At 30.7% G+C, this 16287-nt stretch overlaps 2 protein-coding genes across 10 annotated transcripts; both read left to right on the forward strand.

Moving 5' to 3' along the window:
* Positions 1-525: 525 nt before the first annotated feature.
* On the forward strand, positions 526-1006 carry LOC100247145 (proteasome subunit beta type-1). The gene has a single exon (XM_010658915.3). The coding sequence runs from the start codon at positions 584-586 to the stop codon at positions 980-982; it is 399 nt and encodes a 132-aa protein (XP_010657217.1). The 5' UTR covers positions 526-583; the 3' UTR covers positions 983-1006.
* A 5328-nt stretch (positions 1007-6334) lies between these two features.
* On the forward strand, positions 6335-14714 carry LOC100264409 (pyruvate dehydrogenase E1 component subunit beta-1, mitochondrial). Of its 9 annotated transcripts, none has more exons than XM_002264174.5 (16): positions 6335-6573; positions 6773-6822; positions 6940-7014; positions 8692-8772; positions 8872-8898; positions 9005-9067; positions 9202-9288; positions 11001-11126; positions 11994-12127; positions 12218-12290; positions 12428-12493; positions 13188-13226; positions 13358-13482; positions 13571-13685; positions 14216-14323; positions 14408-14714. In XM_002264174.5, exons 2-15 carry the CDS (start codon positions 6799-6801, stop codon positions 14282-14284), a joined length of 1104 nt encoding a protein of 367 aa, XP_002264210.1. In that variant the 5' UTR covers positions 6335-6573; positions 6773-6798; the 3' UTR covers positions 14285-14323; positions 14408-14714. The 9 variants fall into 9 exon arrangements, with proteins under 9 accessions (XP_002264210.1, XP_003631360.1, XP_010657038.1 ...); XM_003631312.4 differs by having other exon boundaries at positions 14450-14714; XM_010658736.3 differs by having other exon boundaries at positions 14454-14714.
* Positions 14715-16287: the final 1573 nt, after the last annotated feature.

A 16287-nucleotide genomic window follows, 5' to 3' on the forward strand; every position in this document is an offset into this window, starting at 1 on the left:
TAAAGATGGGGTTACAAAAATTGTAACACCACATTCATATGAATTAAATTTTCTAACTCCAGTCTTCCATACATAAGACTCTTAGATGCCCAATCAATCGATTCACCTACCTATCAATTGATACCCTTAAATAATATTCATATAAATATAATTATATATGACCACACATTATAGGAAAAAAAACTAACAACAAGTTGATATATATTTCCGATTACCTCAATCTCTTTTTGATGAAAGTCACAAGAGCCCATCAACATCTCTCAATCTCTCAGCCCCATGCATGAACCCATTGAATTGAGTGTCTTTACCTCTGCAAAAGGAAACTAAGCAATCCAGAAAAACACCCACGACTAATTCTTTACCCACCTTTCTCTTTCCCATCCCTACCGTTTTTTTCTCTTTCGGGTTTTCTCTTCAAGTCCGTGCGTAAAATCTCTTATGATGTCGCCGGATATTATTCCGGTAAAGCTGGCCAGCAAAGATGAAAGCCAAGGCTTCGGCAGCTGGAAAACGGGTGCCCACAGGCCTCCAGACCAAGTCCTCGAGTGCCCTAATCTCTCTCGCTGTCTCTTTTCATTTCACAATGACGAAGCAGCAAGCTAACTGGTCTCTTTACAACAACAATGGAGGATCTTGTGTTGCAATTGCAGGTGCCGATTACTGCGTCATCACATCCGGTACTCGGATGTCGATCGGCTACAATATCCTCACTTGTGATTACTCTAAAATCTGCAAATTAGCAGACAAATGTGTAATGGCCTCATCTGGATTTCAAGCTGATGTAAGAGCTTTACAGAAGCACTTGGCAGCTAGACAGTTGATCTATCAGCATCAGCACAACAAGCAGATGAGTTGCCCTGCAATGGCTCAACTGCTCTCCAACACCCTCTACTATAAACGTTTCTTCCCTTATTATTCTTTTAACGTTTTAGGTGGCCTTGATAATGAAGGAAAGGGTTGGGTCTTACCCAGATGTTGGTGATGTCGTTCTTGGTGGCGATGGCATTGGCAGCGGTGGCGGTTCGACATCGTCTTCTATATGCAACACATGGCAGCTAAGCGGCGAAGAAGTCAGACTCGTTAATGGAGATTGTTTTGCATAGCCACCCACTAAGCCCATTTCCAAAGCCCACTTACTCCTTTTGTTTATTCATCTCCATGCATGCACACATCAGAATGTATTAATTATTTATATATTTATTTATTTATTTATACAAATTCTTCATTCTCAATAACAAGGTTTAATCCACCTTTTTTTTTTACTTTCAAATTTAACTTTCAAAATCTTCATTTTCAAAGTTTAATTTCCCAAAATTCTTTTCTTAAATCTAATTTTTAAAGTTTCTATTTTGGAATTATTTTATTTTATTATTTATTTATTTTTAAATTCTCAATTTCCAGAGTTAATTTTCAAGATTCCGGATTCAAGACTTTTAATCTAATTCCCGAAGCTCCAATTTCTTCCAAATTCAATTTCCAACTTCAAAAATTCTAATACTTACGCTCATTTATTTAATTATTGTTTTCTTTATTATTATTATTATTATTACATTCATCTATTTATTCACTCATTCAATTATTTGAAGTTCCATCCCTAAATAAATTTTCAAAATTCCGATCTCCAAATTCAATTTATAATTTTCGGAATTCTAATTTTTATATTTATTTATTTAATCCTTATTATTGTTGATTATTTTATTTATTTACTTTTAAAAATTTCATCCTTAAACCAATTTTCAAAATTCCTATCTCCAAATTTAATTTCCAAATTACAAAATTCCTATCTTCATGATTATCTATCCAACCATTGTTATTTTTATTGTTTCATTTATTTATTTATTCACTCATCCATTTATTTAAAATCTCATCTCTAAATAACTCTTCAAATTTTCAATCTCAAAAATTCCACTATTCACATTCATTCATTTAAACATTATTTTTGTTATCATTATTATAATTCCATTTACTTATTTATTCATTTCTTTTAAAAATTCTAATCATTAAAGTTCAATTTTTCAAAAATCTGACTTCCTAATTTAATTTTTAATTTCGAAAATTTCCACTATTCACTTTCAATCATTTAAATATTATGTTTGTTAATTATTATTATTATTATTCCATATTTATTTATTTATTTTCTTTTAAAAATTTCATTCATTAAAGTTCAATTCTTCAAAAATCCGACTTCTAAATTTAATTTTCAATCTCAAATATTCGATTATTCACTTTCATCCGTTTAGATATTATTCCTGTTATTATTATTATTATTATTCCGTATTTATTTATTTATTTATTTTAAAAATTCCAATCATTAAAATTCAATTCTTCAAAAATCTAACTTCCTAAATTAATTTTCAATCTCAAATATTCAACTACTCATTTTCATCCGTTTAAATATTACTCTTGTTATTATTATTATTATTCCATATTTATTTATTTAATTCTTTAAAAATTCCAATAATCAAAATTCAATTCTTCAAAAATCTGACTTCCTAAATTAATTTTCAATCTCAAATATTCGACTATTCACTTTCATCCGTTTAAATATTATTCTTGTTATTATTATTATTATTCCGTATTTATGTATTTAATTCTTTAAAAAAAATTCCAATCATTAAAATTTAATTCTTCAAAAATCTGACTTCAATCTCAAATATTCGACTATTCACTTTCATTCGTTTAGATATTATTGTTGTTATTATTATTATTATTATTCCGTATTTATTTATGTAATTCTTTTAAAAATTCCAATCATTAAAATTCGATTATTCAAAAATCTGACTTCCTAATTTAATTTTCAATCTCAAATATTCGACTATTCACTTTCATCTGTTTAAATATTATTCTTGTTATTATTCTTATTATTTCATATTTATTTATTTATTTTCTTTTAAAAATCTCGTTCATTAAAGTCCAATTCTTCAAAAATCCGATGTCCTAATTTAATTTTCAATCCCAAAAATTTCACTATTTACTTTTATTTGTTTAAATATTATTTTCGTTAATTAGTATTATTATTCCATATTTATTTATTTATTTCAATGATTAAAGTCCAATTCTTCAAAAAAATCCGATGTCCAAATTTAATTTTCAATCTTAAAATTTCCACTATTCAATTTCATTCGTTTAGATATTATGTTTGTTAATTATTATTTTTATTCCATATATATTTATTTATCTCATTTAAAAACTACAATCATTAAAATTTTCATTCTTAAAAAATCTGAATTCCAAATCTAATTTTCAATCTCAAAAGTTCTACTATTCATATTCATTGGTTTAATGGTTATTTTCATTATTATTATTATTTCATTTATTTACTTATTCACTTATTCATATATTTAAAATATCAAACTCTCAAATAATTTTCAAGATTCCTATCTCTTTCAAATTTAATTTCTAAAATTCTCATTCTTACATTTAATTTCTAAAAATCTAAATTTTAAATAATTTCTAAGACTCTTATTTTCAAATAAACTTCAAAAATCCAGTTTTCCCTCTAACAGTTTTAATTTCTGTTTGGTGATGTATGTGATATGTTTTGAGCTCTTTATTGTATACTGACCTCATTTTTATGATAGTGCGTTGCTCGTTCGTGGCCCAGGTACACATTCACTCTCTTTCTGGTCATTCTCTATGCATGTTTTGGTTTTTATATGTGCATGATTGATTTGAGTATCCCTTGATTTTCCTATTGATTGTCACGTCAGCTTCATTTTATTAGTAGAGACCCGACTTTAGGGACTTAGAGGGGTGCTACAGTCTTTTTCGTACCTTCCTGATAAGTAACTTGATCCCCGAGCCTGATTCGATTTTTTCACAGATCACCTTTTCCAAAATAAGGAGTCGCACATGGAGTTTTCTTTCTTATTTTGTTTACCCTCTTAAAAATAAAACAAAAATAAGTGGCTATTCCAAGTCATTTTATAATAAATAAAATCATTTTTAAACCAAAAATCGAGCTTGCTATCGAGTGGAAGCGCATGAGCCAAAATACGGGGTCCACAATATTCTAAAATATCATATTCTATTTATAAAAAACATGCATCATAGGATATAATTTCTAATGAAATATGATATATTTGAATATTAAATCTCATATGCATAGTATACTAAGATATAATATTCAATAAAATATTTCATGTTATATTTATATTGTAAAATAAATAAAACAATAAGTGAAATTTATATTACTTTTTAATATTTAAAATAAAAATTATATTACATTCTAATATTTTTAGTTAAGAAAATATAAAAATTTTCTTATATTTAATAATATTTGTGGTTAAAATATTTAAATGGTACAAATAGAAAATTTTATATTATTTTATTCAATATATAAAATAATATATATATATATATATATATATATATATATATATATATATATATATATATATATATTAAATATGACATATATTAATATTATTTTACAAGATATTTTATAATTATATTTAATTTGTAAAATGAATAAAAAATATGAAATATATATTATTTTTTAATATTTAAAATATAAACTATATTGTATTATGATTTTTTGTTTAAAAATAAATAAAATCTATTTTACCATTAACAATATTCATAATTAAAACATTTAAACTTTATAAATAGAATTTTTTTTTTATGTTATGTTTGTCGGAATACATATATATATATATATATATATATATATATATATATAAGTAAGGTAGTACAAAAACAAGTAAAAATCTTGGGAGAATAATTTTAATATTTTACAAAAACTCATAAAAGATATTTGAAATTTGTTCTAAAATTAAAATAAAAAATAATAAATTTATTTCTAAAGTTGAAAAACATTTGAAAATTCACATGCTAAAAATAGTTAGGTGAAGAATGTGGCATGGTGGCACCTACCCAACACAAGCCACCGAATAGTTGGTGGAGGTCAATAATTTCACAACCCTTGCTTCTCACCCAACCATGCCACGAGGGAGCCCAAATCCAACAAAATAGCCCTTGGGTTGGGCACTTGTGCCCTTTCCCACACCATATTCACTAGTCCCCCCAACTTTCAATTTGCTTTCCCCCCTCATGGAATCTTATTATTTTTTAATCTATTTGGTGGATTTCCTTTATATTTATATATGTGAAAGCATAGATTCCATACCATTGGAGATGGCCCTTCAGGTATTGAAGTCTCATCTCACGTTCCCCAATTGACGACTCCCACCTACCCATATTTGTCTACCACAAATATCCCTTAAGTTAGGTGGAATAAGCTCACGACCTTGTTATTTTGTGAAGATATCACATGTACGTATGTTTTGAAGAGGACAAAGGAACGTTCTTGTTCTTTTTTTCTTTTCTTTCTTTTGATAACGATGGATGTTCGGACCCTGAAATTAATGATACAGTAAACTCAAGGTCGGATCAATTGAGTTACCATCTAAATTCATTTTATTATTTGAGAAATCAATTATTCACTTCTTGGAATCATTTTTGTATTTTTATTCATGGATTAATACATGATATAAGTGGATAAATAAATAAATAAGTGTTAAGTAAACCTATTTTCTATTTTTTGTTTTTAAAAATTAAGAATTTGTATACAAAAAGTATATAATTATATCCTTAAAAATCATTTTAAAAGAGTAATTTTTTTAATACCTCAAATTTCTTAATTACCTTTTTTTTTAAAACCATTACATTTTGTATTTTGTATAAAAGTTATTACTATATTCTATTTAAAAAATATAAAATGGGAAACATATCTAAACAGATGGTGAATTAAAAAAAAATATATGGGATTTTACTTATTAATTGAGATTTTTTTAATTATTTTATAATAATTTAACGGCTATTTGATTTATAATTTAGCATAAATTCATGAATTAAGTTAAATAAAACTAATATGAAAATTAATTGTTCTTATAATTGAAAAAATGTAGGAAGTTTATTATTTGGCTTGACAAAGAAGGAAGCTACAAGAATACAAAAAGTTGGAATAACTTTTATGACTTTAACATAAAAGGAAAATATTTTAAATTTGGGTTTTTTCTTATTTTATAAATTATGATTTTTCTTATTTTAAAAATAAAATTTAAATAGATTTAAAAAAAAAGATATAAAATAAATAGTAAACTTAATTTATTTTTAAGTTGTGAAGAAAAATTATAATAAATGTAAAATTATTATCAAACACACAAAAAAAAACGAAATTTATAAAAAATGGATAAATTTTCCTAAACTATCTGAAAATCATTGCTTCCTAAAATATCTTTCCTCTTATTTTACCATTTATTTATTTTTGGAAAGCATTTTCCGAAAAAATCTCTTCTTTTTTATTCAATCTCCTAAATTCACTGGTTATATTTGACATCAACGGCTGGAGACGCGACCCCACCGGACCACGCTCAACGTGGCCGCACCTGAACCCTCCCTCGAGAGCAGTACATAGAGGAATTGTCATAGCGTAGACTAATAAACCACTCAACGGACGGCGCAGAGGACAAAGCAAAAGGGATCAAGCCACCCTCCAAAACGGTGTCGTTTGGACCATCACTGCACCGTTCGCCCTATACCTAGCGGACCAAACTCTCCGGCGAAGCTCAGGTGCGTCCTTTTCCGAGTCTCTGACTCTACGATCTGTATCAATTTCGGATCAATCGATCTATATCGGCGTTTCGCACCCTCATTTTCTTTCGATTTTCGTGGCCGCGAATCATCGGTTTGTGGAATTTTGAGTGTTTGGTTGGATCTTTGTGCGGTGAATTGATTTTTCTGAGTTTTGTGTGTGTTTATGTTTGGTTAGCGCAGGTTCGATCGGAGGAAGCGAAGATGTTGGGGATTGTGAGTCGGAAGGTGAGTAGCTGTTTTGGTAGAGCTGAGAATGTTGATGGTTTGGTTTGTGGAGTGGATTTTTTGTGAATGATTGGTTAGGGAGTGTGGTTGTGGTGAATTGATGGCTGTTTGTATCAGGTTTTGGGGCAGTCGTTGGGGAGGATTAGGCCTGCGGTGTGGGCATTGAGGAACTACTCGTCTGCGGAAAAACAGGTGAGAAGTGTGGGTTGTGTTGATTGTGTTACACTTGTTGCTCTGTTTGGTTGGTGAGAATTGGCTGCAAGGAAAGTATATTATTGACACAGAAAACTGAGGCCTCCCATTGCAGCTGTTGGGCTTAATTAAGACGAGTTTTCAATGTTCTGAAAAACAGAACAAGAAAAGGAAATGAACATGAAAAAGATGGCTGTTTCGTAAAAAGGTGGAGGTTCTGGGTTTGGTTCTTTTTGTATTTAAGTCCTTGTTTGCAATAACCTTTTGTTTCTGGCTTCAGCTTCTGCTAAAGCAAAAACCATAGTCTTCAAACAAACACCATAATTTTCAAGCCATAATATTTAACAAAATTATCCCATCAGATATAGAAGCTCTTATTAAACTTATCCAAAATTATCTAATTCAGGGCCTAACTCCACTGGCTGTGAATGTTTCCTTGAACTCCAAAATTTTCAATTCAACCCTTCTAGTTATACATAAAGGGCCAATCTTGTTTAGCAGGAAATGTGGAATGGTGAAATGGGAATTTCACTCATTGGTGGCTCATTCAAACATTTGGCTGCATGTGGCCTTCATTCACATTTCATGTCAACCTTATGATTTTCATTTCTTCATGTCCCTTAGTTATTATCATTTCTCCTCCAAGGGAGGAAATAAAAAAAATATACAACAAGCTATCAAGAAGCAGTTTAGATCACAAATAAAAATATCCATTTATATTAAATTTCATATTTTATATATTTTGGTTGATGAGTAAGTGGGATGTTTTGTTTGGTTACTGAGAAAAGGAGGAAACAAAGAGAAAATGACGAGAAAGTGAGTAGTCTCTATTTAATTGTTGAGAAAATAAAGGAAAAGGAACTGATAATTGAATTCTTTCTTCAATTTCATGTTTTACACCTATTTGGATGATGAGAAAGTGAAGATTTTTATTTTTTGTGTTTTTTGTTTAGTTGCCAAGAAAATGGAGAATAGTCAGAAAAATGATTTGTTTTATTTCATGTTTTGCATTATTTTGGTTAATGAAAAAATGATTTTTTTTTTGTTTGGTTGCTTAAAAATGATGGTAAGGAAGAGAAAAATATTTTTTTAATACTTTTTTTGGTATTGTTTGGATCTTTTCATTGATAAGAAAATGAAAATTTTCTAGATGATTACCTGGAAACTTGAGTAAATCTTGAAAAGTTGTATTGGTGAAAATATATTAAAATTTTAATTTCATTTCTACTGTTGGCAAACACTTAAATGGAAATGAGAGGTTTTTCCAATTTTTTGATTCCTAGCCTGTCCAAACATAGGAACGAAATTTGAAAAAACCATTCTCATTCTCCAAGAGGAAGTGTAAAGGAATATTCATTCTCAATCTTGCATTCTGGTCAACCAAACAGGGCCATAAGGAAGTCGATGAATGTTTTTTCTTCCTGCATATGGTAGCAAGAAACTTATTCTATTAGATTTTTATCAAACTTCTGTATACTATTCATCATTGTGTCTCCGTTCCCTTTTCCCCTGTAAATGTAATAGTGCTTAGTACTATTAAGATTGCAAGAATAATATATAAATTATTTCTTCTTTGCTTTTGACTAAACACCATGCTTTGTGGATATGTCCATGCTTGAGGCTTATGCCTAACTCTTTAAGAACTCTAAATTTAACAATAATTATTATTTTGCACAGATGACAGTGAGGGATGCTCTAAACTCTGCACTTGATGAGGAAATGTCCGCAGATCCTAAAGTCTTTTTGATGGGTGAAGAGGTGAGGAAAAGTGGATAGGAATGCCTCCCTTGGCTTTGTTCTCACTTGTTTCTCCTTTTTCATTTGTCCTTGTTCTTATGTTCTGATTTTTGTTTACAGGTCGGGGAATACCAAGGTGCATACAAGGTTAGTGGCATGCTTTATGAATCCATAATTTTCTTTTTGCTTGGAAACCATTCATATATTTTTTTAGTTCATCTAGTGATCATAATTTGCCTTCATTTTCATATAGATTTCTAAAGGGCTTTTGGAGAAATATGGCCCTGAGAGGGTTCTGGATACCCCAATCACAGAGGTAAGTTCTGTTACATGACTTGCCCATATAAGTGGATAAGTTTTTGCTCCTTTTTGTAAATTTTGTGATTAATCCAAAAATTTTCTTATTATTAGTCGTTACTTTCTACAACATGTTTGTTACATATTTTGCAGGCTGGTTTTACTGGGATTGGAGTTGGTGCTGCTTACTATGGTCTTAAGCCTGTTGTAGAGTTCATGACATTTAATTTCTCTATGCAGGTTAGAGTCTTATCACTATATACTCAAATTATGAAAATTTCTAGTTCTGATTTTATTTGATGTTCTCAAATTGAACCTTTAGCTGGGATTGGTCAAAACTGAGTATGATGGTGCATTTCTATTTGAACTTTTGTATATTAGTTAATTGAAGTACTTTAATACCTTAGAAATTCCGACATCATTCTGACATCATAGCTCCTTACCATATCCCTAAACCCAATTTCCTTGGTCGTATGTTTTTGAACTTTAATGAGTGCTTTTCTCTCCTCAACCCCCACCATCCATTGGAACATAATCAGAAACTGGTCTTGATAATAGACATTGATAGAGGTTGGAGCAATGTCCCCTATCCAAAGAAAAAAAGAAAAAGAAAAACAAAAGTAGACTTTGATGGAGGTTTGAATAGTGTTTCCCCAGGTTGGAAAAATCAAGAAACAGTCAGTTGTACAAATATACTGCTCTCCCTTTCTGCTTCCCATGTGAACCATCCTGCATAGGCAAACCATTCAAAACATATGAAAACCAACAAACCCTGGAAGCTTCATCATGTCCACCAATTTTCTATTTCTTGGGTCTCTTGTTAGGAAAAATGGTTCACAGCAAAATCTTCATCCAAGCACCGTGCATCCCCCTAAGTAACTGCCCTAACAAAGGAGCGGAAAATAAGAAAATTATAAAATATGAAATTTTACCTCTTCTGAAAACTTCCTTTCTAGGCATGTGTATGCAAGTATATCTATAATATGAAAATGAGACTAACTTTAGGAATCCCTAGTTAAGCCCTTAGAGAAAGTATGTAGGTGCAGAAGCCTTGATTGTCCTCTTGATCTGGGATTAGGCTGTATCTCATAGTGAGAACAGTAGGGGTACCAGGGTTGGTGTGATATTGGTATTTGAATGCATAGTTATCATAAATCGACACAGCAAGTGTCTGATTACATGTATAACCAGTTCAGCAAGGAAGCCTCAACCCCACTTTCTTGGTTATAAGGTATGTTGTGACAAGTGTTGAAGCAATACCCTTCTGAGCAACTCTGGTGGGAGTGCTGCCTCTGCACAGTCACTAATTCACTGTTCCCCCTTTTGCTTACTTTTCTAATGTTTCCCAGGTTCAACCTCCCCTTCACTTGTAAGTAGCCCATAAACAATCTAGATCTGGCCATATTGTGGAAGAAATAAAACTGATACTGATGATGGCATTAGGTCAAATTCTAGACTTTCCAAAATTCCTAAATAATATTTTAACACATTGAAACTCAATCCTCTAAAAGTCTTCCTTTGGGTCTTGAGCTTTTTGCACTTTGTATTTTAGAGTAGCACACTGGTTTTGATTGTATCATATTGGTTGTGTTAGAAACTATAGTGTTTTGCCTGTAGTTATTTCAAGTATGAAATAAAAATTTTAAGTTACCCATTGTGGATGTGTTGAATTTTATATATAGGGACTCTCTCATGCACACATGCACCAACAGAAACTATTGGGTGCTGCTTTCCTGGATAATTTTGAGGATCCTAATAAATCCTGAATATGACCTCTCAACCTGTGGTTTGCATGAATATGATATGTTGTTTTAGATTGCCATTAAGTTGTCCAATATTTTATCATAATATTGACCTAATTTGGTATATGATGAAAATGTGTTTTTGTATTACTTCTTCATTGTAGGATCTCTTTTTGGTGAATATGATCTCATTTTTGGATTTTTTTGCAGGCAATTGACCACATCATTAATTCTGCTGCAAAATCAAACTACATGTCCGCTGGTCAGATATCCGTACCTATTGTTTTTAGAGGACCAAATGGTGCTGCCGCTGGAGTTGGTGCCCAGCACTCCCAGGTACACTCCCTGAGGTTTTCTCTTGCACCTGGTGACTTGTTTGTCACCAGCTTTTCTCTATATGATGCCCGTGGTGCTGATCTGGATCATAACATAATGACAGAGCTTTATTTGACAATATTGATTCCTCTGCCTCTTTCTTATGTTCTTATTTGAGGTACATTTATGGAGTATAGTACTTTAGGATTTTGAAATTCAAAGGGACAAAAAGAGATGCAATGGAATACAGTGATTTCAGATTATAATATGTACAATTAAAAAATGTAAATACAAGTAAATTTATGTCAAAAGCTGATTAAAATAAATTTTGATGTATACACTGAACTTATTTTTCCACTTCTGAATGTTTTGAGGATTAATGTGTTATTCTCAGTTAGAGATGGATGGAGGTAATTGATAGCTGTAAAATTTAAGCAGAAAAAACAAATAATAGACTTCTTCTTGTTCTCACATTGTATAAGTGAGCATATAAAGATGGGATTTTGACTGAGTGTTTAAATTTGTTTAAAATTTTCTGTGGACTTAAAGCAACTTTGTGGCATGCTGATTAGCCCTCAGTAATTTTGCTATGTATTTTTGCAGTATTGAGATACCCATCTGTGTTTTATTTGGACCCATGAAAAAAAATCAAATACGAGTGCTTCTTGATGGCATAATTCTTGATTCAGAATTCATTTAAGAGTTGGCCCAGTTGGGCTAAGAATTAAGATATTTTTTGCATTCCATATTTTTGCTTGGTTTAATGGTTGACATTACCTCTCATTCTTGATTTACCTAGTCTCTGAGTTTAGTCAGTTGAATATAACAAAGGTTCTTTGTGACTGAAGTTAAATATGCTTTTGGTGTTCTATTTGGAATACTATGCAGTGTTATGCAGCCTGGTATGGCTCCTGCCCTGGGTTGAAAGTGCTGTCCCCATATTCATCTGAGGATGCCCGTGGATTGCTAAAAGCTGCTATAAGAGACCCTGATCCTGTTATTTTCCTTGAAAATGAGTTGCTGTAAGTCGTCAATTGCAAAGTGGTTGTACTATGTTATGTTTCTTCATTTCATATTTAACATTGTTATCCAACCTGAACTTTGTGCTTCAGGTATGGTGAATCTTTCCCTATCTCAGCAGAAGTTCTTGATTCCAGTTTTTGCCTCCCAATAGGGAAAGCCAAGGTAATTTTTCAGATGTTTATTGAAGTTCCCTGAAATGATGTTGTGGTTGAAGCAACAGCCAATGCCTGAGCTGTTAATCCTATCCTGTTATACTGTTATTGTTATATGTTTTCTTATCTTCTGTCTGCCATTAACAGATTGAGAGAGAAGGAAGGGATGTGACTATCACAGCTTTCTCAAAAATGGTGGGCTTTGCACTCAAGGTTTGTCAATCATACTTTTGCAGCTCTGGATGAATTTGATTTGATTTAGGCATACTATCAGGCATTTGTTGCTATGTTTAGAGAATTGGATCAGCAATCCTAGTGAAGTATGAGTCACCTTAAGCTAAGAAAATTAAATTTGAACTTGGACGTGCCTAGGCATATCCATATAAGACATCCGTAGGGAAACAGTGAAGTAATACTGCATGCAGTTTGTTCACTGTGTTGATTTGACTGCATCAGCTGCATGACATAGAAACTCGGATTTGATTTCTAATTAATTCAGTCTAATACACGCTAGCGTCATTGATGAAGTCCCTTACACTCTATCTTGGATGCTTCTCTTATTGCATTGTTCCAGTCCCTCGTATGGATGGAACTGAATATGGTTGCAAGAGCATCTTATTATTATTTGTATGATAAATTGTCTGCAAAATTGGGCTTTGTGCTCATATCAATGCAAATTGTTCAGCTATTTATCCTTGGTGATTCTGCAGTAGCTAATGCTCTTTTGCATTTATTCGTGATAAAATATTTTTCCTTTCTTTTGTTCGAACACTGGAACACAAAGATTATACTGTACTTCTTGCTTCTGCAAAATGTTTGCTTAAGTTTCAATTCTAATGTATATTGTTTTTGGATTGCAACCAATCTTTATTTTCATGTGGAAGTAACTCCTTTTCTTGATGTTCAGGCTGCTGATATTCTTGCAAAGGATGGAATCAGTGCTGAGGTAAATTAATACTTAAAGAACTCAGAATTCCCATGTTTTCTTGTGCATTTTCTTTTGGGGGTTAGATTTGAAAGCAAACAGTTATAATCCTTCTAGTTTGAAATCAGTAATGACTGTTCTTGTCTACACAGATTATAAATCTGCGTTCAATTAGGCCCCTGGACACACCCACGATCAATGCCTCAGTCAGGAAAACTAACAGACTTGTAACCGTTGAAGAAGGGTTCCCTCAGCATGGTGTTGGGGCTGAGATCTGGTTTATTCTCTCTCCACTGATGTTCGTTTGATGCAGGTTGTTTGATAAGGCATTATATGTACTTACACTATCTGCTTCTTTTAAACAGCATGGCTGTTGTTGAGGAGAGCTTTGGTTATCTTGATGCACCAGTGGAAAGGATTGCCGGGGCTGATGTTCCCATGCCTTATGCTGCTAATCTCGAGAGAATGGCTGTCCCACAGGTAGATTCTTTTTTGATTCTTCTAGCTTGATTTTATTATCATAAGCTCTTGTTCTTCCACCTTGCATCCAATAAATTTGGGTATCCATGTTTTTAGATTACTTCCACAATATTTGGTTTCAGGAAAGTATGGAAAGAAATTTTTTTAAGAAAAATGATCTTCTCATATTTGATTTTGCTATGAAAAATAATTTCATTAAAATTAATTAGAAACTTATGCATTTTTAAGTTATTTAATTTTATATAGAAGAGTTAAAATAAGTGAATTGAATTTGAAATAAACATAAAATACTAATTTATTGACTTTAAATCTATTTTTTATTTTATTTTATCCTTCTAATTATCCTTTTTATTATTGTTTTTCTCACATTTGCCTTCAAATTTTTCGGGAACCAAACATGGCCTTCACTTCTAGCAATAGAGTACTTAGCCATGAAACATTAAATTTGCATAAACCAGGGATCTACACATTGAGTGGCTTCCTCACTCTCTTGTTTGTTACCTTACCTTACCGGATTTGGGTTCATGCAGATTGAAGATATCGTCCGAGCTGCAAAGAGAGCATGCTACAGATCCACTGCAATGGCTGCAACTGCTTGACATCTTCCAAGATTAGTTCAGATACATATCCAACTCTAGGTTAGTTTCATCGAATCACCTGTTTAATATGTGCCTACCAAATAGTTTTCGATTTTGAGATCTTCAACAATCAAATGTTTTCAGGGAAACAATGGGGCTATATAAATTTTTTCCCTTTCTCATCAGGTAGGAAGGAAATGGTTGTTAAATAACTCGAGAAACACTGGACAGAGGCGGGAATTTTAGGACTCTTGTTTTGGTTTTTGTTAATACAGCAACCAACATGAATCCTCTTTGGGCAGCTGCATATCTCAACTTCCTCTTTCGGGTCTTCTGGAAAGGCCCCCCACCCCACCTTGCTACTGTTGATTTGTTTGTCTTACAATAAAGTTTTGTTCAATTTGATGAACAGCTCATTCAAATGATGAAATGGTTCTTTTTTCTCCCTTTATTTCGCGAAAAATGCTCTTTGAATTTGGCTTTTTGGAAGCCGAAAAGGTGGTTTTTAAAAGACCATAGCAGCTTTTGTATGTGGGTAATTTGAAGAAGTTTGTGGTTAATTTGAAGGGTCATTCTATGGCACCGATGTTTCTCGGTGTTATACAAAAAAGTGGCGGCCAATCATGAAAGGTCAAAATTACAGAAATGATTTTATTTGTTGGTAGAAATCTTATTCATTTATTTGTATTTATATCTCATTTTTTTAATTTTTATTTCTAGTTCATATCAAATTGTGCGCGTTAGCAGCTCACTTTGATAGTTCAAGAGGTATATTATTTCAGTATGAGAACATTTTCTTAATTTGAAATATTAAGGGTCCATTTGAATTATTTAAAAAAATTGTTTTCTAATAATTTTTTTAACTTTAAGAAACGTCTTTGACAAAATTCTGGTGGAAATTAGTTTTTTGAGAATTTATTTTAAAAATAGAATGATTTTTTAGAAGGGATTTGAAATCTTTTTAGGTATTTTTTAGTCTTTTGAGAAACGACAATAAATAAAAAAAGGAGAATAAGTTGTGAATTTTTGCATTATCTATAAATATAAGATCTTTATAAAGAATCTATGTCGAGAAGATTAGTCATTATATTTAATTTTTTTCCATTAATTATTGAAGGTGTTTTTATTTTTTGAAAATTGTTTTAGAAAAATTATTTAAGAACCGTTTGACAGTGATTTTAAGAAGTGTTTTTAATATTTTTAATACTTGAAAATTTTTATCATTCAAATGTTAGAAATGTTAAAAATATTTTCTAAAATCATTTCCAAACATACTCTAAGTGATTTAGATCTATTTGATAACCGCTTTTGAAAATAGTTTTAAAACATAATTTTGAAAATAATTACTATTTAAAAACTAATTTATAATATTTGTATAATAAAGATTTGTTTGAAAATTTAAATATTTTTAACATATTTTTAATGATTTTAAATATACTTTAAAAATGATTTTTGTATTTAATATTTTATTTTTAATTATTTGATATATTTATATAGTGGTTTTTTAAAATTGATTTTAAGAAAATAAGTGAAAATATTTCAAATGATTTAAAAAATATTTTTTAAAAATATCTTGTATTTTATTTTTAAGAATAAAAAATATATATTTTTTAATTATTATAAGTGTTTTTCTATTTTTTTTTTCTTATTGTAAACAAAAAAACCTATTTTAAAAAACATTAAGACCTTAGTTTCATCATTCAAACTCTCTGAGCCTTCAGTCAATCAACTTTAGGTAAAACTTTTGGACTCAACTTTGGGCAGAACCTTTCGACTTATGGAGGTGGAAGTCATGTTTACATCAATCAAGGTCGTGTTGTCTTCATCCAAGAAAACAAATGCCTAAACTTCATTATTAGATAAAGCATTGGTTACTATTAGTAATAACAAAAATTTATTTTAATTTATTTTTCATTTCCTATTTTTAACATATTTAAAATAATTAAGGTTTTTTTAATTTTCAAATACAAATAAAACATAAAAATATAAAAATTAATTAATTAATTATATTTTAATATAATTAA

Source organism: Vitis vinifera, chromosome 1 (genome assembly GCF_030704535.1).
Source record: "Vitis vinifera cultivar Pinot Noir 40024 chromosome 1, ASM3070453v1".
Lineage (NCBI taxonomy): Eukaryota > Viridiplantae > Streptophyta > Magnoliopsida > Vitales > Vitaceae > Vitis > Vitis vinifera.

Excerpts from the sequence above, each read along its gene's own strand:
- LOC100247145 (XM_010658915.3), top strand. The coding sequence starts at position 584 with ATGACGAAGCAGCAAGCTAACTGGTCTCTTTACAACAACAATGGAGGA.
- LOC100264409 (XM_002264174.5), top strand. The coding sequence starts at position 6,799 with ATGTTGGGGATTGTGAGTCGGAAG. Across the intron at positions 7,015-8,691 it reads ACTCGTCTGCGGAAAAACAG|ATGACAGTGAGGGATGCTCT; the intron begins GTGAGAAGTGTG and ends TATTTTGCACAG. Across the intron at positions 12,494-13,187 it reads TGGTGGGCTTTGCACTCAAG|GCTGCTGATATTCTTGCAAA; the intron begins GTTTGTCAATCA and ends CTTGATGTTCAG.